Source organism: Scaptodrosophila lebanonensis, unplaced genomic scaffold, assembly GCF_003285725.1.
Source record: "Scaptodrosophila lebanonensis strain 11010-0011.00,11010-0021.00 unplaced genomic scaffold, SlebRS2 tig00000001-arrow-pilon, whole genome shotgun sequence".
Classification (NCBI taxonomy): Eukaryota; Metazoa; Arthropoda; class Insecta; order Diptera; family Drosophilidae; genus Scaptodrosophila; species Scaptodrosophila lebanonensis.
Genome location: NW_022060529.1, coordinates 30,125,953 through 30,153,629, shown reverse-complemented (window position 1 = coordinate 30,153,629; position 27,677 = coordinate 30,125,953). Strand labels below are relative to the sequence as shown.

At 36.4% G+C, this 27,677-nt stretch overlaps 1 protein-coding gene across 2 annotated transcripts in view; it reads right to left on the bottom strand.

Moving 5' to 3' along the window:
* LOC115623455 (venom metalloproteinase 3) overlaps nucleotides 1-25,410 on the bottom strand; it is a 63,646-nt gene extending 38,236 nt beyond the window's left edge. For both annotated transcript variants that reach the window (XM_030517815.1, XM_030517823.1), the window contains exons 1-4: nucleotides 24,475-25,410; nucleotides 19,294-19,389; nucleotides 2,935-3,369; nucleotides 2,695-2,790 (exon numbers count right to left, since the gene is read on the bottom strand). In XM_030517815.1, the coding sequence (XP_030373675.1) occupies nucleotides 2,695-2,790; nucleotides 2,935-3,369; nucleotides 19,294-19,362 (600 nt within the window). In that variant the 5' untranslated portion in view covers nucleotides 19,363-19,389; nucleotides 24,475-25,410. The remainder of the gene's footprint in view (nucleotides 1-2,694; nucleotides 2,791-2,934; nucleotides 3,370-19,293; nucleotides 19,390-24,474) is intronic.
* Between the last annotated feature and the right edge of the window lie 2,267 nt (nucleotides 25,411-27,677).

The window sequence follows — 27,677 nt, the reverse complement described above, 5'->3', positions numbered from 1 at the left end:
TCTTTTGGGAACTGCAGCGCTTCATTGGTCGTCAAGGACTCTGCGAACACATCGATTGCGGAACTAATTTTGTTGGTGCAGACAAAGTCTTGAAAACTTGGCACAGCATTTTAAACAGGAAGTAGCAAACAGCATTGTTCCTGAGCTTGCCAAGCGAAACATACAATTGCACTTCAATCTTCCACATTCAGTGGAATTCTTATAACGTACGAGCAATTGTCAACAGTTGTAACCCAGATAGAAGCTTCCCTAAGCTCACGCCCACTGTGCCTTTTGACCGCATAGTCGCAGCAGTTCCTCAAGTCTAAGAATCGTCAAGGACTTTCTTTAGGGCCAACGAATTCTTCGACAGTTTTGGAAATATTGGAGCAACGATTGGCTCTCTTATCTACAAGCTCGTCCCAAATGGTGTCATGAAACAGCCAACATATCAATGGGTGACATAGTCGTCATAAAGGACGATCAACTTCCACCGAACGAATGGAAACTTGGCCGTTTCATCGAACTTCATCCAGGTACAGATCAACTTGTTACAATGACAACGGTTAAAACGACTTTTGGAATTTATAAACGAAGTCTTTCTTGCCGTTTGCCTCTGCCATCTCGTTTATCCCAAGATGAACAACACAGAACTAATCTCTATGATGGTTTCCTTGCATGCCATAACAGATACTTGCCTTCTTTTCTTTGTAGCAGGTTTCTGGTTCTTTGGGTTGAATGCTAGTGCCAGCATTGGGGGCGGCATGGAAGATTTTACAATATATTTTGAACCGGAAACTGCCATTTATGCCCAATATCGAATATTAATAAAAAACCTTTTCGATCTTTGGCTCGATAAATACAAAAAGTTCGAGTTGAGCAACCGAAGTGATTGGACGTGTGGTGTGTGCACGGAAGAGTTCGAAGTGTGTGACCAAATCGATTAGACGCTTTATGTGTGTGCCGGAACTATTAGATATAAATTCGGTGTATTACATTGTAGGTTACGCTTTGAAATTACAAATGCAATAACGTTACATCCCTGAGCAGTTAAAGTCAGTGCAAACGAGTAGCGACACAACACCGGCCTAAAATTGTTCGAACTGTCATCCTGTGCGGAGACGAGAGGCGAGGAAAAGAAATATCCGGCTCTACGCTCAAATAATACCTGGCAAATGGCTGATTTACCAATGGTTTCAAGTGGTTATATAGCCTAAAACGTGACTCCGATGGAAAAGTAAAACGCTTCAAGGCACGACTCGTAGCCAAAGGATGTTTCCAGAAGTATGACGTGAACTACGAGGAAAGGCATCGGTTTTATAGCATGCGAAAATGAACCGAGCATTGACAATCGTTAATCCTTGTTTATGCTGATGATATAATTATAGCATGTTGATGATATAATTATAGCATTACGACCAAAAGAGGACTTGGTCAACATCAAGAAAGCCATTACTATACAACATCATTTGAAAGTGTGGACAAGGGAGAGTTGCATTTGTTCATTGGCAAGGAAGTACAGCGCGAAGGTGAGCTTGGCCAGACTTGTTTAATTGCGTTGCCAAGTTGGCTCAACGGAATCAAGGTCCGCATGCAGAGCACCTAGTGGGCGTAAAACAAGTCATTCGCTACCTGGCGTAACTTTAGACATGAAGTTGCATTACAAAGAGTGCGGACAACCCCTTCCCGGTTATGTGGATGCGGACTGTATACTGTATACTACTTGGCTGGATGACCGATTTCCTGCCGATCTGAAAAACAGCGTAACGTGGCACTTAGCAGAATGGAGGCAGAGTATATGGCTCTTTCAACTGCCTGTAATGATGCAATTGTACAGGTATTACTTGTTGAGAGGACCCAGGTAGGCAGACCCTCTGGTACTATTATTAACAAAAAAGGAATTCTACCTAATACCACAAAAAAATAATAAAAAACTCAATACATACATACATAAATGGATTAATATGTTTATGTGCCGTTTCGACAGCATACATCATACATCAAAATCGTGTCTATGCGTGCGTATATAAGTAAACAAATTCCATTTTGAGTAGTTTCAATTAATCGTTTATTAGCTCAAGTGCGCATAAATATAAATAAACGGCGTGTGAACTGACATCTATGTGGCAACCGCGTCCAGTCTAATGACCTGTTAGCAGATTTTGCATTGTGCGTGTTAACTTATATATGCCGTACAGAAATAAGTCAAAGCAGCAACAACAACAACAGAGCTTGGGCAGAGATTATATTTATGGGTATAACTTTCTTCATAATTTAGCTTTCATGGTGGACCTTGGCATACGGACACATAAAGGGATGTAATTGCCAAAATTGAGTTTAAAGTTCCTAGAAAGACGTGAGTTATGCAAATTTACTAATAGCGGGAGAGTGGGGGTGCATCAGAATAATACAAAAAAAACTTTATCTGCCTCGGCTTAGGGGAAGCTGGATACTAAGTTTTGGTATTCTAGCTCCTTCTGCAATCCTTGCGCTCATACATGGCTATATCGACTGATCTTGTCATGGTGATCAAGAATATATACTTTGTGGGGCCTGCTACGCCTCCTTCTGCCTGTTACATACAGTCGCACAAAACTAGTATACCCTTTCATCCTTTACAAATTAAGTTTACAATAAGTCTAATTACAAGCTAACAATTAAAACTTATGACTAACTCCTACTTCAACAGGTATAATAAACATTTTTTCAACTTACCATTATTAGTTCACCTGATTCTATATGACGACGCATTAAAATTGCTGCCATATTTTCATGATCCTGGAAAACCCCTCCAACTTCGTGCGTATCGTTCTACAAGACGGGAAATAAAAATTAAGTTTCAATGCACTTGCAAAAGTAATTATTACAATATATATGCAACCTGCGGATATTATAAACGTAACACTCCGCAGGTATTCCCAATATTTTAGGATACAAATGAAAAAAGTGACTTACATCTGTTTGCGAAATTTCTGTAATGTCCAAGCCGTGTGTAGCATTTGCATCCTTGTCTACCGACCACATACGAAGTTGATGTGGCGGACCTTTAAATAATCCTTCCGTAGCACGCAATGTCAGATTCATATGTCGCCCGAAGGCGGTAAAAGAAACATTATGAGTTTTTATTTTGCTCACGTCGATGTCAGTAAGTAAATTAGTTACGCCTTCGTTATTTCTCTGATCGCTTTTAAAATCACTGTAATACGCATTTTTGCTTAAATCCTTTTTAACATGATGCGTGAGCTCCGTTAAGGAAGTGGGTTTGATGCTGCGCCGAGCGCGATGTCGGGTATGGTGCAAAAGCTGGACCACCTCGTAATTCGGTACAGCTGCATATGTGTCTACGTGAAAAACTAAACGTAGTTGCTCTAAAGACATTTGTTTGTGTATCTTTAAGAAACAAAAATAAAACCAATTATTAGTATTAACGAGTTTCTTTATAATGGGCAGCTTTATATTGATAAGGGCTCCCCCCACAAGTCTAAAAAAACAAGTAAAAAAGCTAAAGTCGAGTGTACCGACATTGAAATACTCTGTACATACGTTTAGAATAATTATAGAAATTAAAAAAAATTAAGAAATTTAAAAAAATTTTTGATCGAGTTTAAATCTTTCGGTGTTGGAACTCACGTAAAGGGTGTATAATTGCATTGAGAGAAGTGGGGGGAAAATCAAAAAAATAAAACAAACTTGCACAGCGTACACACATAAGGCATCTTTGTGCAAAATTTTGTGTCTCTAGCTCTTATACTTGTAGTATACGGACAGATAGATAGATCGACTCGTCTTGTCATGCTGATCAAGAATATATATACTTTGTACTCTTGAACATTTCATGTACAGAGTATAAATAGAACCAGGGTATATTACACATTATTATTCACTCTCTCAATAAATGACCTCCGGTCTAACTTACCGCATTAAGCTTGTTCTCTCGTATGGTGTTTGGTTAAAGTGATTAATTTGTACCTTAACTACTCTAAATATAAGTTCATGATTATACTCTGTACATAAAATGTACAAGAGTATATTAGGTTTGCGGGAGCTGAAAATGTAACTGGCAGAAGGAGGCGTGGCAGACCCCACAAAGCATATATATTCTTGATCAGCATGACGAGACAAGTCGATCTAGCTCAGTCTGCCTGTCTGTCCGTATGAACACCTGGATCTCAGAGACTATAAGAGCTAGAGGCACCAAATTTTGCAGAAAGATGCCTTATGCGTGTACGCTGTGCAAGTTTGTTTTATTTTTTGATTCCCCCCCCCCCACTTCCCCCCTATAAGGGGTTTTCCCGATAATCCATTCGTTATATCGCCTATATCTCGGAGACTATAAGACCTAGGGACACCAAATTTTAGTCCCACATATGTGAATACGCAGAAAATGCTTATTTTGGAATTTCCCTCTCTCCCCCGCAAATCTTAACTCCCGTAATTCTTGGAATTTCGAACTCAAACTTGGCAAATAACTCCATTTAGTTATAATAAGTCATCATGATAGGGCGATTTAACAGGAAGTTATAGCCATATATGTACATAAGACCAAGTAGTGCCCGCAGCTGTTATTGTTGTTACTGCTTTGCTCAGGCACACGAGACATACACAGACACACACAAACACACACATACACGCATAATTGTTCTAAACATATGTACAGAGTATTTCAAAGTCGGGACACCCGACTTTAGCTTTTTTACTTCTTTAATTACGTGATCGTGCTGTGACGGGCCGAAAAAAGCCGACACATGCCCATCTCTAGCATCTTAGCTGATCGCATATTTACAAGCGGTTTTACCGTTTGTGTTAAACGGTTGCGTCAGCTAACAACTACAAATGTATTGAAGAATTAAGGGAGTCATTAAGCGTTAAGCTTATTCCATGAATGTATTCCTGCGATTTAAAAAAGCACGCCTTTCACACTCACAACATTCATATTCAAAAAACACATGTGGATAAGTGTTGAACTGTACAGTTGAATACATACACTTATATGTACATAATATATGTATGTATCAGAGAACTGCAACTTGTATGTTCGACCACCCTTGAATCAAATCAGATCTTTGCTTGGCTGCAAACGGACTCGAACGAGTTGATGATCGAACTTGAATGATAAATCTTTCTATTTTTACGAACAAGCACCAGTCTTGATTGGTTTGCTTTCAAACAGTTCAGGTTCGGTCACTTCGTGTTTTCTGTTCGTTGCGAACGGCTACCAGCCTTGATTGGTTTGCTTTCCTGAACAGTTTAGGCTCGATCACTTCGTTTAAGATGACTGGGTCCTGATCGAAACGAACCAGACTTTAAAGAATGAGCGTTTGATAGAACGAGTATAGTACCGTTATTGCTCGAGTATTCTTTGGGTATTGCGCGAGTTATACTCGGGTATTACTCGAGTAATATGTCTCGAGTATTGCGCGGGTTTTACCCGAGTATGACTGTATAAAAAATGCATGCATGCATACATATTTATGTATTTTTGCGTGTATGTGTTGTTTGCAATTGTGCGCAAACATGTGTATATGTATGTACGTATTTTAAATAAAGAGGTACAGAATGAAAACAAAACATATTTATTTATTTGTATATTATGATATTCAGCACGATTTTACTTTTTAAACAAGAGAGAACGCTACAGTGGAGCAAGCCCGACAGTGTAATACCCTGTACCCAGGTAAACTTCCGTCACTGAGTTATATGCGCCCATAGCAGCAGCAAAAAGAGGAAGAAGAAGAGCGAACTTGTTGCTGCAGTTTGGGGGGGTTGTACTGGCAGGAATTTGTTTTGCTAATAACTTTTCTTAGAATTGACCGAATTGAATAAACAGTAGACAATTATATATTAATTATGTGTGCAAAGTTTGGTTTAGGTAGCATTTGAAATGTGGACGCTATTGACGAAATTCTGTAGCGGGGGAAGGGGGGGAAAATTAAAAAAAAACAAGAAAGGAATGCTAAAGTCGAGCAGGCTCAACTCTTAAATACCCTGTACCACCCCACAAAAAAGTAATTAAATTAATTAATTAATTAAATTTAATTAATTAACTAAATTAATTTAATTAATTAACTAAATTAAATATAAAATATTCCATGCATGCATACATACATTTACATTTACATCAGAATCGCGCCTTATGCGTGTTTGTGTACTTGTACATATGTATGTATGTGTGCATTGGGCCTGGTTATATGGCTATAACTTTCTTTCCGATCATTCTATCATAATGAGACTTGGTATACGGTTATATAATAACTAACCTAACTAACCTGACTACCAAATTTGAGTTCAAAATTCCAAGAATTACGGGAGTATATATATTATAGAAAATCGTTAATAGGGGGGGAGTGGGGGGGTGGATCAGAAAAAATGAACAAACTCGTCCTTTCTCGGTCTCAGGAGAATCTGTATACCAAGTTTGGTTATTCTAGCTCTTATACTTTCGGAGATCCTTGCGTTCATACAGACAGACGGACAGACAGACGGACAGACGGACATGGCTATATCGACTCGGCTTGTCATGCTGATCAAGAATATATATACTTTGTGGGGTCTACCAAGCCTCCTTCTGTGTGTTCCATGTGCACTCGCACAAAACTAATATACCCTTGTACCCTTTGGGTACAGGGTATAATAAATACTTATTGATGTACATACATATGTACATACTATACATACAGACGTATGTACATATGTATGTACGTATGTAATACATATGGTGCTGGTGTAATTCATAATGCGAAATTCTGCGTACGCCCTTGTAGTCCGTTGTCCTAAAAACCCCTTATGCCAAATGTACTAAACAAAGAAAAAATAACATCAAAATGTTTATGTTATAATGTTAATAATTTTTAATTAATTAACAATTCTTGCCCTGTCAGTGCAAGACGAATGTACGTACTAAGTGTACAAATGAACATTCACACATTAGTGTCTCACATTTTGCTTTGGCTACTTCAACCGTTTGCACGCAACTACACGAACAGCTGCTTGTATGTATGTTTGTGTGTGTGTATGTATACTTAGTTTTCCCCAACTGTTTGATATTTTGTATTGTTTGTTCTGCCTGCATTTGTAAAATGCATATTTTAAAAATCGTTAAATGCAAAGTTGTAATTTTAGTTACGTAGATTATATTACCCAAATTTGAAATCGATCGGACAAAATTTATAACACAAGCTTTTCATTTGAAAAAATGAATAAATATTAAAACCCCAATAATTCAAGCTCCAACACACTCTTTTATAGATTATAAAAACCAAATTTAAAGTTGATCGATTCAGAAATGCAGAATTTTCAAACAAACTTTGGAGCTACTTTTCCCTCCTTTGGAGCTCGAATTTTCCAAAATCCCTTCTTAGTGCGCATCTACACCATGATAGGATAATTGAGCCCAAATTTCAGGTTCCTAGCTTTTACCGTTTGGGCTGTGGGGTGTTGATTGTGTTTCAATTTTTCCACGGAAAACCCCCCCTTTCCATGCCCCAGGAAAAATGGTGAAAAACCAAGTATACAGTTTTTCTTGTATTCTTTTTGAGAGTATACAAACTAAGTTTGAAGTTAATTGGATGAAAATTGTAGAATTTTTATACAAACGTTGGAGCCCGTTTTCCCCCCTTTGGCGTTCGAATTTTCCAAAACCGCTTCTTAGTGCTCACCTACACCACTGAAGACAACATGTGTCCAATTTTCAGCCTCCTAGCTCTTACCGTTTGGGCTGTGCGTTGATTGCAAATAGCTTTTCGTTTACCGAATTTTCCACCGGAAAATCATTATTATTCAGGCCGCAGGTAAAATATTGAAAATCCAAGTATACAGTTTTTTTTGTATTCTTTGTGAGAGTATACAAACTAAGTTTGAAGTTAATCGGAAATTGTAGATTTTTCATACAAACGTTGGAGCCCATTTCCCCCCTTTGGCGTTCGAATTTTCCGAAACCCCTTCTTAGTGCTCACTTTCACTATAAGAGGGATCTTGTATCCAAATTTCAGCTTCCTAGCTCTTACCGTTTGGGCTGTGCGTTTATTGCCAATCAGTCAGTCAGTCAGGACAAACTGTTTTATATATATAGAGATATGATATTCTTCTTTCGACGATCTCTAAAGTTTTTTAAAGAGTTCATTTTTGAAATAACAAATAAAGTACAATAAGTACTATGTATGGTTATACGTACATACATACATACATATGTACATATCTTCGTTAGGCACCGGGCGGACTGCCAGTCCTGACTTAACTGTGTGCTTCCTCAGCACGTTGTACACACGGTCGAGTTATCCCCGAAAAGTCAGACGCGGGACATTTAATTTTGATTTATAAATCGGGACGTTCCGCAAAAATTGGAGCGTTCGGCAACGCTGATATGTACATACATTTACATTTTTCATGCAGGCGTTATCCGCCTATATACATACATACATACATATATAAGTATGTATTAAATTTTTTAATTCAACACTAATTTGTGTCTTCAATTCCAAATATGATTGTTGTGAATGTAAAAGGTGTGTTTCTGCTTTTGTAAATCGCATGAATACACTCACAAAATAGGCTTAACGGTAAATGACTCTTAGATTTGTTCAGAATTCATTTGTAGCGTAAAACGGTAAGACGCTGTAAATATACGATCAGCTAAGATGCTAGAGATGGGCATGTGTCGGATGCTCTATGTGCTAGAGCATCAAAATCTCGATCCGTCGATACAATCAATAATTCCATCGAAGTTTGAATACAATTAACAGAAAATTTAAATAATAACATCTTATAATTTATTGAGATCAATTAGAACAAATCATATACAAACATACATATGTACATTCCTGCTTTACTATCGCTTACGCAGTCGTTGCCTAGCGACGGTAACTGTAAACTTTTGGCATTTTGCCTTTGAAATTAACAGGCGTAAATGATCAAAACGAAAGAAGAAAAACAAAATTGCACAGCGTACACACATAAGGCATCTTTGTGCAAAATTTGGTGTCTCTAGCTCTTATAGTCTCTGAGATCCAGGTGTTCATACGGACAGACGGACAGACAGACAGACAGGTCTAGATCGACTCGTCTCGTCATGCTGATCAAGAATATATATACTTTGTGGGGTCTGCCATGCCTCCTTCTGTCTGTTACATTTTCAGCTCCTGCTGAACAGAGTATAATTACTTTTAAAAATGTTAAATAATTTTTAATTAAATAACATTTCTTGCTCTGTCAGTGCAAGACGAATGAACATACATACATACATAGATGTGTACATGTACATAGATGTGTACATATGTATGTGTGTACATTCACAAATTAGTGTCTCACATTTTGCTTTTGCTATTTCAGTCTTGGTTGATATTTTGGATTGTTTGTTCTGCCTGCTTTTGTAAAATGCATATTTTGAAAATCCTTGAACGCAAAGTTGTAGATTTAGTTAAGTAGATTACATTACCCAAATTTGAAATCGATCAGACGAAATTTATAACACAAAATTTTCATTTGAAAAATTCTTTCTTAGTGCGCACCTACACTATGATAGGATACTTGACCCCAAATTTCAGCTTTCTAGCCTTTACCGTTTGGGCTGTGGGCTGTTGACGCGGTTTCCTCTTGTGCCCCAAAAAAGCTCCAATAATTCAGTCTCCAAGAAAATATTCAAAAAACCAAGTATGCAACTTTATTTGTATTCTTTTTTTGATTTTAGAAACCAAGTTTTAAGTCGATCGGTTGAAAAATGAGAATGTTTAAAACAAACTTTGGAGCTAGTTTTCCCTCCATTGGAGCTCGAATTTTCCAAAATCCCTTCTTAGTGCGCACCTAAATTATGATAAGATACTTGAGCCCAAATTTCCTAGCTTTCCGTTTGGGCTGTGGGCTGTTGACGCGGTTTCCTTTTGTGCCCCAACATTTTTTTTACAGGAAAACTCCCATATTTCAGGCCCCAAGAAAAATTTCAAAAAACCAAGTGTTCAGTTTTACTTGGAAATTTTCTAGGAGTATACAAACTAAGTTTGAAGTTAATCAGATGTAATTCGTACAAACCGTGGAGCTAGAATTTTCCAAAATTATCGCCAGCCTACACTATGAAAGGATACTTGAGTCCAAATTTCAGCTTCCTAGCATTTACCGTTTGGGCTGTGCGTTGATCACCAATCAGTCAGTCAGTCAGTCAGGACAAACTGTTTTATATATATAGATTAAGATAGATCATACTTGTGTATGTATGTATGTATGCATGTATGTATGAAACACAATACTCCTATCAACCTAGTTCAGCGATGAGCGACGAACGATAAGCAGCAACTATCTCTTTTCCATACACACTCACACGTGTGTATTGGATGTTTGATGTTTTGCATTCTTTGTTATTTGTTGTTGCGGCATTTGTAAATGGAAAAACATATTTCTATATTTCGAAAATCGATGATAGTCAATTTGTAGATATAGTTATGTTGATTACGGACCCCAAATTTGAAATCGACCGGACAATGTTTATCTCACAAAAGTCGGGTGTCCCGACTTTGAAATACTCTGTACATATGTTTAGAATAATTATAAAAATTAAAAAATTAAGAAAATTAAAATAAAATGTTTATCGATTTTATCTCTCTCGGTATTCGAAATCACGTAAAGAGTGTATAATTGCACAATTACAAAGCAATTGCGTCTATGTGAGTGTATGAATGTCTATGCGTGTCTATTCGTGTCTGTGTGAGCATGTTTGCAGTCAACCAAAGCCCAGCATCAACAACAGCTGCGGGCAGCGCTTGGGCATAAAATATATTTAAGGCTATAAGTTTGGCATACGGACACATAATCACTAACTGGGGGTATTTGCAAAATTTTGAAATTCCAAGAATTACGGGAGTTAGAGAAAATCGCGATTTGCCGTGGAGAGGGGGGAGGGAGGGAAATTCCAAAATACACATTTTCTGCGTATTCAAAAGGCATCTTGGTGTCCCTAGGTCTCATATTTTCCGAGATATAGGCGATTATACGAATGGAAAATCGGGAAAACCTCCATAGGGGGAGGTGGGGTAAAGCTTCAAAAAGACCTACATATACAATAATGTCTATTAATGAGTCCGACATGTTGGGCACATTTTATGTGCTAGTCGAGCAAGCTATGATCCGACTACAAACGGCAAGTGGTCAAAGATTTTCCGGGATATAAATAATATAATTATAACAAATAGCCCAAAAACGCACAATGCACAGCGTAATCAGTTGTGCATCTATACAAGATATATGGGAAAAATGGCCTTGTTTGTCTATAAGACACTGAAAAATAAAGTCGACCTAAGAGAGCCGAGGAGTCTACATCACCGATAACCAGATTGTGGAGAAAAACTACTCCAAGAACAGTCCTAACAAGAGAGAACGCTACAGTCGAGCAAGCCCGACAGTGTAATACCCTGTACCCAGGTAAACTTCCGTCACTGAGTTATATGCACCTATAGCAGCAGCAAAAAGAGGAAGAGAAGAGCGAACTTGTTGCTGCAGTTTGGTGAGGTTGTACTGGCGAGAATTTGTTTTGCTAATAACTTTTCTTAGAATTGAAATTGAATAAAATTTTGAACAACAGTAGACAATTATATATAAATTATGTGTGCAAAGTTTGGTTTAGGTTGGTTTAGCATTTGAAATGTGGACGCTATTGGCGAAATTTTGTAGCGGGAGAAGGGGGGGAAAATTCCAAAAAATAAAATAAACTCGTCCTTTCTCGGACCTAGGAGAATCTGGATTCCAACTTTGGTTATTCTAGCTTTTATAGTTTCTGAGATCCTTGCGATCATCCAGACGGACAGACGGACGGACGGACAGACATGTCTAGATCGATTTCTCTCGTCATGCTTCCTTCTGCATGTTACATACTTTGCACAAACCTAATATACCCTTTTTACCCTACGGGTACAGGGTATAAAAATTGCTAATAGTAGAAGGTTTTTAAGCAGCCGTCTGCTGGAATACGAAGATTACGATCCCAGCTAAAATCACGTAAATCCTGATACTTTCTATACTGTGGGTACACTAGAGAAGTGTAATGAAGTTTAGTAGTATAAGGGTCAGTAAATTCCTTGGACCATCGTTTAATGAATCCAATTACACTCCTTGTTAACAATGCTACAGATGCGCGACTACCCCAATTCGTTCTTCTGCGAGGCATTATTCATAGTAAAGAAAGTGTATGCTGTAAGTACATATTGGCAAGTAGTAGCAAGGCGAACAAAAATATGCTTGTGAATTATAAAATCTTCCGGCGAAAGTGCGAACTGGGCCACGACTTCTGAGAGCATTGTTAATTGACTCAAATGTATTCAAAATATTTGAGTTCAACTCATGTAAAGGATGTATGTCTGCATATACAAGTATATATACGTATATACTTATGTATACTTTGGTATTGTGTGACTATGGATATCAAACTGGATACGGAGCGGAATTAGCGTCTTTGGTGAGACTTTGTGAGAATTTCCTGATGAGCTCTACCGTTTTAGCGGCTGAGTGTGAGTTAAAAGTGTTTCACTGGACCGTTGTACGTGCTTTAAACAAGAAAGGAATGCTAGACTCGAGTGGGCTCAACTCTTAAATACTCTGTACCCAGTACCCTGTACCACCAATAAAAAGTAATTAATTTACAAAATTTAATTAATTAAATAAATTCATTACATAAATTTCTTAGACATATGCTTATGTATAGTTTCACCAGCATACACTTACATCATAATCGTGTTTCTGCGTGCTTATATGCGTGTATGTAAAGGGTACAAAGTTGAGCAGCAATTTTAAATGTATGGCTATAACTTCTTCTAAAATCAGCCTATCATAATGAAACTTGACATACGGACTCATAATCAGTAACTGGACGTTTTGCTAAATTTGAATTAAAAATTCTAAGAATTACGGGAGTTATGGAAAATCATTAATAGCAAGGGAGTGGTGAGTGTATTAGAAAACAAGTGGAGAAGCTAAAGTCGGGTGTCCCGACTATGAAATACTCTGTACATACATATGTGTAGAATAATTATAGAATTTAAAAAAATTAAGAAAATTAAAAAAAATAACAGTAAAAAGAACCCTGATCGATTTGTGCGGGTCTCGTATGTCTGTGCAAAGCAGCAACGACTACAACAGTTGCGGGCAGTGCTTGGTCATATATACATATATGGCTATATCTTCCTCTTCAATCAGCCTATCATAATGAAAACTTTCACAAGGTAGAATTACCAAATTTTGTATCCAGGTTCCCCTGAGCCCTAGGCAAGTCAAGTTTGTTTTTTATACCCTGTACCCGTAGGGTAAAAAGGGTATATTAGGTTTGTGCAAAGTATGTAACATACAGAAGGAAGCATCTCCGACCCCATAAAGTATATATATTCTGAATCAGCATGGCGAGAGAAATCGATCTAGACATGTCCGTCCGTCTGTCCGTCTGGATGAACGCGAGGATCTCAGAAACTATAAAAGCTAGAATAACCAAAGTTGGCATCCAGATTCTCCTAGATCCGAGTAAGGACGAGTTTATTTTTATTTTTTTTAATTTTCCCCCCCTTCCCCCGCTACAGAATTTTGTCAATAGCGTCCACATTTCAAATGCTACCTAAACCAAACTTTGCACACATAATTTATAAATAAATATCTACTGTTGTTTATTCAATTCGGTCAATTCTAAGAAAAGTTATTAGCGAAACAAATTCTCGCCAGTACAACCCCCACAAACTGCAGCAACAAGTTCGCTCTTCTTCTTCCTCTTTTTGTTGCTGCTTTGGGCGCATATAACTCAGTGACGGAAGTTTACCTGGGTACAGGGTATTACACTGTCGGGCTTGCTCGACTGTAGCGTTCTCTCTTGTTTTTATTCTGATACACAACTTTGGTTCAACCTTGTGCTGCATACATACGCTCATATAAGCACGCAGAGACATGTATTTAATTTAATTAAATAATTTAATTATTATAATATTGTTCAATTAATTAAAAAATGTTTTTTTCCATTTTTTCCTTTTTGATGGCAGGTAAAGGGTATTTAAGAGTTGAGCTCGGTCGACTTTAGCATTCCTTTCCTGTTTAGTTTTCCTTTTTTGTGGAGAGTACAGGTTATTTTACTGTCGGCCTTGCTCGACTGTAGAATTCTCTCTTGTTTTATTTGTTTGACTTCCCCTTCTCCCCGCTAAAGAATTTCATCGATACTGTCTACATTTCAATCATTGCACACTTAATTTATATACAATTATCTACGTTTGTTTCAAGAAAAGTTTTTAGTGAAATAATTTCTCTCCAGTACTAAGCCCACAAGCCACAGTGTCAAGTCACCTGCTCATATAACTCAGTGCCGGAAGATTGTCTGGGTACAGGGTATTACACTGTCGGGCTTGCTCGACTTAAGCGTTCTCTCTTGTGATACCCTATATCCAAAGAGTAAAAGAGTGTTCTAGTTGTATAATGTCAAAGCCCACTCCGTTGGTTTATGCTGTTATTTCGTTGCTGTAAAAAAATTTCCGAAATGAGTTTCAATTATTTGTGTTGCCATATCCATATGAGGGGCAGCCGTCTCTAAGTCCTAGTTCGTTAAAAATTCTTCTTGAGCAAATTATACCCTGTACCTAAATGGCAAAAGGGCATATAAGTTTTGTGCAGATGTGTGTAGCACACAGTTAGTAATTATGTGTTCGTATTCTATGTTTTACATCAGAATTGTTTTTGTATTTTTGTGAGTATGCACCGCAGAATTAAGTCAAAGCAGCAAGAACAACAGCAACTGTTGTAGGCAAAGCTAGGGCAGAGACTACATTTATAACTATAACAATAACTTCCTTTACATTTGACCAATCATAATAAAACTTAACATGAGGACACATAAGCACTAAAGGAATGTAATTTTTGCCCAAAATTTTGCCCGCTGCGGTTGCTGTTGTTATTTTGGGTCAACTCTTTTCTGCACACACAAAAGGACACATATAGGCGCAATCCTGTAAATGGATGCTATTAAAGCAGCAAATAAACATAAGTACTTAATTATACCCTGTACCCAAAGGGTACAAGGGTATATTAGTTTTGTGCGAGTGTACATGTAACACACAAAAGGTGGCGAGGCAGACCCCACAAAGTATATATATTCTTGATCAGCATGACAAGCCGAGTCGATATAGCCATGCCCATCTGTCTGTCTGTATGAACGCAAGGATCTCAGAAAGTATAAGAGCTAGAATAACCAAACTTGGTATACATATTCTCCTGAGCCCGAGAAAGGACGAGTTTGTTCATTTTTCCCCATGCACCCCCCGCTCTCCCCTATTCAAGATTTTCTATAACTCCCGTAATTCTTGGAATTTTGAACTAACTAGACACTTGGTAGACACATCCAGTTAGTGGTTATATATCCGTATACCAAGTTTTATTATGATAGGTTGATCAGAAAGAAAGTTATAGCCATATAACCAGGCCCAATGCATACATACATACATATGTCCAAGTGCACAAACACGCATAGGCACGATTCTGATGTAAATTTTAATGTATGTATGCATGTATGGAATATTTTATATTTAATTTAGTTAATAAATTAAATTAATTTAATTAAATTAATTAATTAATTAAATTTATTTCTTTTTTGTGGAGTGGTACAGGGTACTTAAGAGTTGAGCCTGCTCGACTTTAGCATTCCTTTCTTGTTTTAAAGTTTTAATTTTTAAAATTTACAAAAGTAAATAAACAAAATTGTTTTTAATTTTAATAATAAGTACTGAAAAGTTGGGCCCGCCTTACCTTAGCATTCCATTCTTGATTTGTTAAATTAACTGACAAGTGAAAAGGAAAAATAGCAAAATCTAAATTAAAGCAAAAACTTAGTCCGGGAAATGGCGGGCAACATTTGCCCGTAAATATATGTATGTATGTATAAAAACTGCTAAACAGAAGACAAAGTAACAATCATTGAACTGCTCCTTGGGTTTTTATAGCCTGTACCCAAAGGGTGAAAGGCTATACTAGTTTTGTGCGCATGTATGTAACACACAGAAGGAGGCGTGGCAGACCCCAAAAAGTATATATATTCTTGATCAGGATTAGAAGACGAGTCGATATAGCCATGTCCGTCTGTCTGTCTGTCCGTCTGTCTGTATGAGCGCAAGGATCTCAGTAAGTACAAGAGCTAGGATAACCAAAATTGGTATCAAGGTTCCTATATGCCCTAGGCAGATTGAGTTTGTTTATTTTTTCTGATACACAATTCGTGTTTTTTCTTATAACTTCCGTAATTCTCGGAATTTTGAAATCAATTTTGGTAGGTACATCCAGCTAGTACTAATGTGCCCATGTGCCAATCATTTCATCATGATAGGTCAATTCTGAAGAAAGTTATAGCCATAAGTAAAATCGCTGCCAATGCGCTGCCTGCAGATCTGTCGGCAGCTGTTGTTGTTGTTGCTGCTTTGGTTCAACTTTGTGCTGCATACATACACGCATATAAACACGCATAGGTACGTGATGTAAATGTATGCTGTTAAAACTGAACATAAACATGTATTCTAATTTAATTTAATTAATTAATTCATTCATTTTTTTTTAATAATTTAATTTAAAAAAAAAAATTTTTTTTTTTAATTTTTCCTTTTTGTGGAGAGTACAGGCTATTTTACTGTCGGGCTTGCTCGACTGTAGCGTTCTATCTTGTTTTTGAGTGGTATACTACCATAGACTCCGTAATCGCAGCGTTTTTATAAGGTAAAATCAAAAACAATTTAAATATAGCACTAATTAAATTAAATAAACGACTACATGACCAACCGGCCAATTGATCTATTTCAGCATATTAGGTGAAAAACATACTAACGGAAATGTTACAAAGACCTGCCATATATTTTTCACTTTCATTTAAAACGTGTTTTTGAGCTATAATTATACTGGCTTAAACGACTGCAAAAGCTCCAAAGCGCAATGGCACATAGTGTCACGAGTCACCGACCATATTGTGCTTTGAGCGCACAGGCAATGGTAAGACTCAACTAGTGCTTGAGCATGGAGCTTCTAAAGCTTTGTAATATGCTCTAACTCTCATTGAAAGTGAAACTGTTTGAAGTAAACGTTTAAAATGAGTTATTTTGGTTGGGAGTTTGGAATATTTTTTTCGCTACTGCGGTTTTTTGAGCTTTGTGAAATATCTACTATATTACCTAATAACGAGTGAAAAACTTGTACTAAAAATATCTTTTATCCTAAAAAGTCCAGTGTAGAAACAAGGCTATAAAAAGTAATGCGAAACTTGATTTAGAATTTTTGAAGGCTAGCTGATGTTATTTATTAACATGTTCTTTTTCGCATAGTTACGAATATAACTGTTATAGTTAAATAATGTAAGAGTTTGTGTTCAAAAGTATACAAATCTTCTAAATATGCCCATATTTCCATTGCAAACATATAGTATATTTAAAAGCTTACCATTTAGTTGGGCATTGACAGTTGCCAATCTACATCAAAAGAGCATAAAATACGCTCCCAAAAGTGTCGGCCGACTTGTTGCTTATAAATGTGCAAAGTATGCAGGTTTTCTTTACGATAACTGATGTTACTGCTATGTGGATAGGAAATTGACCTATTTCCAAAAATCACGATTTATGTAGCGGTAATAATACATTAAGAAACAAGTTGTGTTAACTGTATTCTCAGTCATCCAATTATTTATACTTATAATAGGTAAGCCTTAAGTTCTCTTAATTTAAATGCGCCTAATTTCGTGCTCCAGTTTTTATACCCTGTACCCAAAGGGTACAAGGGTATATTAGTTTTGTGCGAGTGTACATGTAACACACAGAAGGAGGCGAGGCAGACCCCACAAAGTAAATATATTCTTGATCAGCATGACAAGCCGAGTCGATATAGCCATGTCCGTCTGTCCGTCTGTATGAACGCAAGGATCTCAGAAAGTATAAGAGCTAGAATAACCAAACTTGATATACAGATTCTCCTGAGCCCGAGAATGGACGAGTTTGTTCATTTTTCCCGATGCACCCCCCACTCCCCCCCTATTCAAGATTTTCTATAATAGGGGGTAATTCTTAAAATTTTGAACTAAAATTTGGTAGACACATCCAGTTAGTGATGTCCGTATACCAAGTTTCATTATGATAGGTTGATCAGAAAGAAAGTTATAGCCATATAACCAGGCCCAATGCATACATACATACATATGTCCAAGTACACAAACACGCATAGGCACGATTCTGATGTAAATGTAAATGTATGTATGCATGTATGGAATATTTTATATTTAATTTAGATAATTAATTAAATTAATTTAATTAATTTAATTAATTAAATTAAATTAATTTATTTTTTGTGGGGTGGTACAGGGTATTTAAGAGTTGAGCCTGCTCGACTTTAGCATTCCTTTCTTGTTTAAATTTTGTTTGTAGTAGTTAAAAAGGTAAAAAATTTACTATTAATAAGTTCTTCATTGTCAAAATGAATGAAATTTATTGTTTCATCATCAGATGTAGATTAAAGATTAATGAGAAACTTGTTATACTATATATAAACTGTACAAAGTTTATAGGGGGGAAAGGGTATAAGGACAAAAAGGAGCGTGGGAGATAGCACAAAGCATACTTATATTCGTAATAAATGTACATATATTTATAGCCTGTACCCAAAGGTTGAAAGGTTATACTAGTTTTGTGCGAATGTATGGAACACACAGAAGGAGGCATGGCAGACCCCACAAAATATATATATTCTTGATCAGGGTGACAAGCCGAGTCCATTTAGCCATGTCCGCCTGTCCGCCCGTCCGTCTGTATGAGGGCAAGGATCTTAGAAGGTACAAGAGCTAGAATTACCAAACTTGGTATCCAAGCCCTAGGCAGGTCAAGTTTATTTTTTAATTCTGATACACCCCCCCCCCCACTCCCCCACAATTCGTGTTTTTTTTTATAACTCCCGTAATTCTTGGAATTTTGAAATCAGTTTTAATAATTACGTCCATTTAGTGCTTATGTGTCTGTATGCCAAGTTTCATCATGATAGGTCAATTCTGAAGAAAGTTATAGCCATAAATAAAATCGCTGCCCATGCTCTGCTTGCAGCGCTGCCCGCAGCTGTTATTGTTGTTGCTTATATGCACAAGTATATAAACAAGTATAGACAAGTGATGTAAATCTGTACATAAAGATTTCTTCTACATATGTATGTATTAAATAAATTTTCTTAATTAATTTAATAAATTAATTAATTTTTTTTTAAATAATTTAATTTTTTTTAATTTTCTTTTTTGTGGAGAGTACAGGCTATTTTACTGTCGGGCTTGCTCGACTGTAGCGTTCTATCTTGTTTTGTACTTACGTTTGGAAATGCCTGGCATATTGCGCTGCCCAATATAATCGTAATAGTAAATCCAAATATTGAAAACATTTTAAGAAATAATATATAAAACTTAAGCTGAAACGAGAGAAAGAATAAATAGATATATTAAATACAAAGTCCACAGAGTACATATACAAACATATATTCTTAATCACTATGCTAAATTGAATCAATATAGCCATGTTCGTCTGTATGTATGACCGCATGTACATGAAATGTATTAGGTTTGCGGGAGCTGAAAAATGTAACTGGCAGAAGGAGGCGTGGCAGACCCCACAGAGTATATACATACATATATTCTTGATCATCATGACAAGACGAGTCGATCTAGCCCTGTCTGTCTGTAAGTCCGTCCGTATGAACACCTGGATCTCAGAGACTATAAGAGCTAGAGACACCAAATTTTGCACAAACATGCCTTATATGTGTACGCTGTTTTATTATTTTTATTTTTTTATACCCTGTACCCAAAAGGTACAAGGGTATATTAGTTTTGTGCGAGTGTACATGGAACACACAGAAGGAGGCGTGGTAGACCCCACAAAGTATATATATTCTTGATCAGCATGAAAAGCCGAGTCGATATAGCCATGTCCGTCTGTCTGTATGAACGCAAGGGTCTCAGAAAGTATTAAAGCTAGAATAACCAAACTTGGTATACAGATTCTCCTGAGCCCGAGAAAGGACGAGTTTGTTCATTTTTCCCGATGCACCCCCCTACTCCACCCCTATTCAAGATTTTCTGTAACTTCTTGGAATTTTGAACTAAAATTTGGTAGTCACATTAAGTTAGAGATTATATATCCGTATACCAAATTTCATTATGATAGGTTGATCAGAAAGAAAGTTATTCCATATAACCAGGCCCAATGCACACATACATACATATGTACAAGTATACAAACACACATAGACACGATTCTGATGTAAATGTATGTATGCATGTATGGAATATTTTATATTTAATTTCGTTAATTAATTAAATTAATTAATTTCTTTTTGTGGGGTGGTACAGGGTATTTAAGAGTTGAGCCTGCTCGACTTTAGCATTCCTTTCTTGTTATTCTTATTCTTCTGTTTTCACTGCATACATGCGCACACACAGACACGCATATTATACTTACATAGACACAATCCTTTGTATTTATGTACATAAGTATGCAATTACTATATACACGCTTAACGTGAGTTTATGTACCAAGGAAGGTAAAATCATTTTTTGTATTTTTTTTTTAGGTTTTCTTAATTTTTGCAGTTCCTATAATTATTCCACACATATGTACAGAGTATTTCAAAGGCGGAACACCCGTAACGATCGGTTAAAACCATTTGTGTATTACGGGATATTCATGAAATGTTGTAACTAAATACCCGAAGGGTAAAAGGGTATATTAAAGAGTATAATTGGCGTATGTAATTTATGTAGCAAAATGAAAGAGGCCTGACAGGCCCCATATATGTATTTCTATCTACCCGTATAACCACCGGAAACTTTTGAATCATAACAGCTAAGGGCACCACTGTTGACTTGTTCATATGTAAAACATGTTTATTATAAATCTTATATTGTCTCATTAAAAACAAGTAAAAAAGCTAAAGTCGGGTGTCCCGACTTTCAAATACTCTGTACATATGTTTACAGTAATTATAGAAAACAAACAAAAATGAAAAAAAAACACGTTTTCTGCGTATTCACATAAGGCATCTTGGACTTTGTATTCCCTAGGTTTTATAGTCTCCGAGATACAGGCGATTATACGAACGGCGTTACGGAAAGCCCTGCCTGTCTGTCCGTCTGTCCTTATGAACACCTCGATCTCAGAGGCTATAGGAGATTGAATCACCAAATTTTTTACATACTCGTAAATTCTTTATGTGTGTACTCAGTACGGGTTTATTTTATTATATTATGAAATGTACAAGAGTATACTAGGTTTGAGCGAGCGGAAAAATGTTACAGGCAGAAGGAGGCGTGGCAGACCCCACAAAGTATATTCTTGATTAGCGTGACAAGACGAGTCGATCTAGCCCTGTCTGTCCGTCTGTCCGCCCGTCCGTCCCCGGACCGTCAGCAAGTACAATAGCTAGGATAACCAAACTTGGCATTGAGGTTCCCCTAAGCCCTAGGCAGATCGAGTTTGTGTTTTTTTTCTGATACACCCCCCCCTCCCCCACTCCCCCGCAATTCGTGTTTTTCCTAACTCCGGTAATTCTTGGAATTTTGAACTCAAATTTGGCATATACATCCAGTTCGTGGTTATTTGCTGCTTTGGTTCAACTTTGTGCTGCATTCATACACGCATAGGCACGTGATGTAAATGTATGCTGTTAAAACTGAACATAAACATGTCTTCTAATTATATTTAATTAATTAATTCAATTTTTTTTAAATTTAATTTTTAAAGAAATTTTTTTTTTTTTAATTTATCTTTTTTGTGGAGAGTACAGGCTATTTTACTGTCGGGCTTGCTCGTCTGTAGCGTTCTCTCTTGTTTTAATTTTCCTTTTTTGTGGAGAGTACAGGCTATTTTACTTTCGGGCTTGCTCGACTGTACCGTTCTCTCTTGTTTTTATTTTTTCTGTCATGATAAGTCAATTATGAAGAAAGTTATAACCATAAAAGTAATTTCTAAACTGTACATACATAAACACTTAATTTAATTTAGTTAATTACATTTTTTACATTTAATAAATTACTTTTTTTTAAATTTATGTTAAAGTACATATTTTAAAAAGTAACATTTGTTTGTACAGGATATTCTAGTTTTTAAATAATTGTGAGAATTGTTCAAAATGTTATTTTTTTGTTTGTTTTTATTTGTGTTAATTTTGTGATTTTTGTAACTCCTTGTGCCTTTATACTATAAATGAAGAAGCTCTCGCGCGGGTACTGTAAAATTTTAAAGGTGAAATGAAACGATTTATGACAAAATATTATCAGGTAAAGTATTTACATATGCACAATGCTAAGATATACATAGTCCTACTTAAAAGTTGGCTTACTATTTACTCCAAATTTTGACATGCGCTCCTAAGTTACAGAAAACAAGAAAGGAATGCTAAAGTCGAGCAGGCTCAACTCTTAAATACCCTGTACCACCCCACAAAAAAATAAATAAATTTAATTTAATTTAATTAATTAACTAAATTAAATATAAAATATTCCATACATGCATACATACATTTACATCAGAATCGTGTCTATGCGTGTTTGTGTACTTGTACATATGTATGTACTTGTATGTGAGCATTGGGCATGGTTATATGGCTATAACTTTTTTTCTGATCAACCTATCATAATAAAACTTTGTATACGGACATATAATTACTAACTGGATGTGTCTACCAGTTTAGTTTAAAATTCCAAGAATTACGGGAGTTATAGAAAATCTTGAATAGGGGGGGAGTGGGGGGGGTGCATCGGAAAAAATTAACAAACTCGTCCTTTCTCGGGCTCAGGAGAATCTGTATACCAAGTTTGGTTATTCTAGCTCTTATACTTTCTGAGATCCTTGCGTTCATACAGACAGACGGACATGGCTATATCGACTCGGCTTGGCATGCTGATCAAGAATATGTATACTTTGTGGGGTCCACCATGCCTCCTTCTGTGTGTTCCATGTACACTCGCACAAAACTAATATATCCTTGTACCCTTTGGGTACAGGTTATAACTAGGTATGTAGACGCTCCTAGTTTATATGAGTTTATTTGTTTAATTATTTTTTCCCCTCTTCTTTCCGCACTACAGAATTTCGTCAGTGCTTTTCACATTGCAGATTTTACTTTGCACATGTAGTCTAGTATATACAACAATCTAATTTTGTTTCAAATTTCAACCACATCGGTCAATTTTAAGAAGTTATCTAAAAGTTATTAGCGAAACAATTGCAGTCCAGTACTGCGCCCACAAACTGCAGCAAGTTAACTCTATTTATACCCTGTACCTAAAGGGGTAAAAGGGTATATTAGTTTTGAGCGAGTGTACATGGAACATACAGAAGGAGGCGTAAAGGACCCCACAAAGTACAGGGAGCGCCATCTTTTATGTCGGTATGTAAACATTGAATATCTTTGAAAATAGACAACCGATTTTCAAGTATGAGATATTTTTATTTAATTTGGTTCTGTACAATTTCTTGAACTGAGGTTTTCAACACTGGTCTACTCAAGTCAATCGGTTCACTAATGACAAAGTTATTCAATATTTACATACCGACATAAAAGATGGCGCACCCTGTATATATATTCTTGATCAGCATGACAAGCCGAGTCGATATAGCCATGTCCGTCTATCTGTCTGTCTGTCTTTATGAACGCAAGGATCTCAGAAAGTATAAGAGCTAGAATAACCAAACGTGGTATCCAGATTCTCCTGAGGCCGAGAATGGACGAGTTTGTTCATTTTTCCCCCACTCCCCCCCCCCCCCCCCCTTATTCGTGATTTTCTAGAACTCCCATAATTCTTGGAATTTTAAATTAAAATTCGGTAGTCACATCCAGTTAGTGATTATATATCTTTATACTAAGTTTCATTATGATAGGTTGATTAGAAAGAATGTTATAGCTTTGACATAATTATGTAATGCACACATACATATGTACAAGTACACACGCATAGACACGATTCTGGTGTAAATGTAAATGTATATATGGAATATTTTATATTTAATTAAATTAATTAAATTTTTTAATACATTTTTTTTGTGGGCCTGCTCGATTTTAGCATTCCTTTCTTTGCTTCTGGGCGCATATAACTCAGTGGCAGAAGTTTGTCTGGGTACGGGGTATTTCACTGTCGAGCTTGCTCGACTGTAGCATTCTCTCTTGTTTTGTATTAAAATCATTGACTATGTATTTCCAAGCGCACACACATAGCTTGTATGAATACGGTTGATGCATTTAATAAAGTTTTGCGAAATTGTGCAAGAGAATAATTAAGGTATCAGCAGTTTCTGCACATAAGGTTGTGTGCTTGAGGGCCAGTGGTGAAGAATTCACATACATTTTGGTTTGTAAACAAAAGCAATTAATAAAGACTGCTAACTTGCAATATAGCCTCAAAATGTTGATGGCTTAGTATACACAAAATTAAGAGTACATACTTGTATGTACATGTTTGGCATTTATCCTGATTTGCTCTTTTATCTTATTGCTTACCTAAGACCGATGTTTTGTAACTCCTGATAACGTTTAACGTTATAATTGGAACATTTATACACGTATTATCCCGTAGTTCTGTCGATCATATATATAGGTAAGTGATATTTCCTATTCACCGTTTATATATACATACTTTATGTATGTATGTTTGTACTATTCGTACATATATGTATGTATGTACTATCTATTATGTAGGATGGCTGAAATAACAAAATGCTTGAGTACTGAAATTGCTTAACGTTTTCGCGTTGATGTGAACGATCAAGAAGTGATAATTGCAACAACAGGGCACTTTTACAGAAACGCAGAACGAACAGAAACAACGACGAACACAGATTAAGCTTGTCCGAGCCGCACGCAATTATTAAATACGACCTAAAATTAGGTTGTTGTTGTAGAACTTCGTACTGGAGTTGTGTTGACTGTGGTTTTTGTTATTCGTGTTAACGAATTTTATTTATTTATATTTCACTCATTTTGATTTTTTGCGTTGCTTTTTTCTTACTTGTAACCTTCTAAATCCACAAAAATAAATGAACAAACGGTGTGAGCAATAAATTTATTTTGGCTGTTGGTGCGAGCGAGATGATCTGATCGCTTGCGTTCAAATGCCAAATCACTTTTTCACATTGCGTCGTGGAGGAGTTTCGTAACTGGGGGATATGGAGATTGAGTAAATTAAATTGTCTGACTGACTGGGAAGCTATTTTTTATTTCTTTATTTGAGCTTTTAAGATAACGTTTGGGTGATTGACGTCACTTTATATTGAAGGTCGTTGTTATAGAGCCACAGTTATGTTCTGATTTTAAGGGAAATTTGAAGCCAAGCTTACATAAGCAGCGTCAAAAATGTGTAACTGCGATATCTGGCCTTTTCAGACTTATGCACTTTTTTCTTTTGTTATCTCTATTGGCAACGGCGTATATTGCTACTCTTAAACCGTTTTTGTGGCCGTCTACGGAAACAGGTCGGCACACACTAAAACGGTCGAAACAACAATTCAGCTTAGTCCAAAATAAAAAGCGCACGATCACAACAACAAAAAGCTGATGTCAGCTATGTCTACAGCTACAGTGTGAGTGAGATGGTCTGCAGAGCTTTTGCAGCGGCTGTTGGCCCCAACCAGTCAAAGCTAATACAACTTGGCTTAAGTCATTGTTGCCTTGAAAGCTTCAAATGAAAGTGAAAACACTTGCATTTTCCACAGTACAGACAAAGCGCTAAAAGTACGAATCACTCAAAATTTGAGTAACTTGCGCGTTGGATAACTGTTCGAGTGTCTTGGCTCATTATTGCATTAGTTCATATTGCATCGTCTTTCTAGCCGTAGCATTGAAAAACTTTTGTCAATTCTTAAAATAAATATCAGCCGTGCTCGTCTTGAAATTTTTTGATGCAATCTTCACAAAAAATGGGGAAAAATACAGTTCCTAAAGTTCAAGTTTTTATACATATGCATATATGTATACATATATAATATATTTACATATAACCTTCACTGAAAAGTGTAAAGGTAGAATATTTTGGCGTGCAAGTTTAAAACACCCATCTTAACCTTATGCATGACGAGAGAAATCCATATCCGTCAATCCATGTCAATCAGTGCTAGCGCGTTGGAACTTTGAACAACAGATAATATGTCGAAATGAGTAATTTTGTTGATCTAGAAATAGATAATATATATGTTCTTTTTGTTATTAATGTTACAGTTTATTAGTTTTCTTTTGGTGCATTTTCTATTGTCCTAAGTCATTTATTTACTTACTTAAAATGTGGAAAAAGTGCAGGGTTTCAACAAGAAAAGTATGCGTACAAAATACTGGGAAGCAACGAAAAGTGTTTTTTATAGCCTGTACCCAAAGGGTAAAAGGATATACTAGTTTTGTGAGAATGTATGTAACACAGAGAAGGAGGCGTAACAGACCCCACAAAGTACTATTGATCAGGTTGACAAGTCGAGTCGATATAGCCATGTCCGTCCGTAAGGATCTGTGGAACTACAAGAGCAAGAATAACCAAACTTGGTATCCAGATTCTCCTAAGTCCAATAAAGGACAAAAACATCGATTTAAAATCGGAAACAATAGCTTACGTGATAATTTATACATCGATGTATCGAGGAATATTTACATCACTATGCTGCATACATACACGCATAGGCCCTCATAAACACGATGATTTACATCATGCTGGTGAAACTGTACATAAACATAACTTCACTTTTGTATTTATATATGTATTAAATATTTTGTATTTAATTTAATTAATTAATTACATTTTTTAAAATTATTTTATTTTATTTAATGATTTTTTTTTTTTACTTTTCCTTGTTTGTGGAGTACAGGCTATTTTACTGTCGGGCTTGCAGGGCTGTAGCGTTATCTCTTGTTTAAATAATTTAACATTTGCACATAACTTTTGGGGTCCCGGTTCATCTACGGCAAAGTCCCTATATAAGAACAAGCCCGTTAGTGTAATACCCTGTACCCAGGTAAACTTCCGTCACTGAGTTATATGTGCCCATAGCAGCAGTAAAAACAGGAAGAAGAGGGAACTTATTGCTACAACCCCCCCTGTACGGGCGAGAATTTGTTTAGCTAATAACTTTTCTTAGAAATGACCGAATTGAATAATTGAATTTTAAACAACAGTAGATAAATATATATAAATTATGTGTGCAAAGTTTGGTTTAGGTAGCATTTGAAATGTGGACGCTAATTCTGTAGCATGGAAAAGGGGGGAAAATTTCAAAAAAAAAAAAACAAGTAAAAAAGCTAAAGTCGGGTGTCTCGACTTTGAAATACTCTGTACATATGTTTAGAATAATTATGTTCGAATGTTCGCAATCAACCAAAGAATCAGCATCAACAACAGCTGCGGGCAGCGCTTGAGAAGCGCTATAGGCGATTATACGAATGGATAATCGAGAAAACCCCCTTAGGAGGGAAGTGAGGGTGAAATCAAAAAATAAAAATAAAACAAATTCGTATAGCGTACACACATAAGGCTATTGCATCTTTGTGCACAATTTGGTGTCTCTATCTCTTATAGTCTCTGAGATCCAGGCGGACGGACGGACAGACAGACATAGATCGACTCGTCTTGTCATGCTGATTAATAATATATACTTTATGAGGACTGCCACGCCTCCTTCTGCCTGTTACATTTTTCAGCTCCCGCAAACCTAATATACTAATAT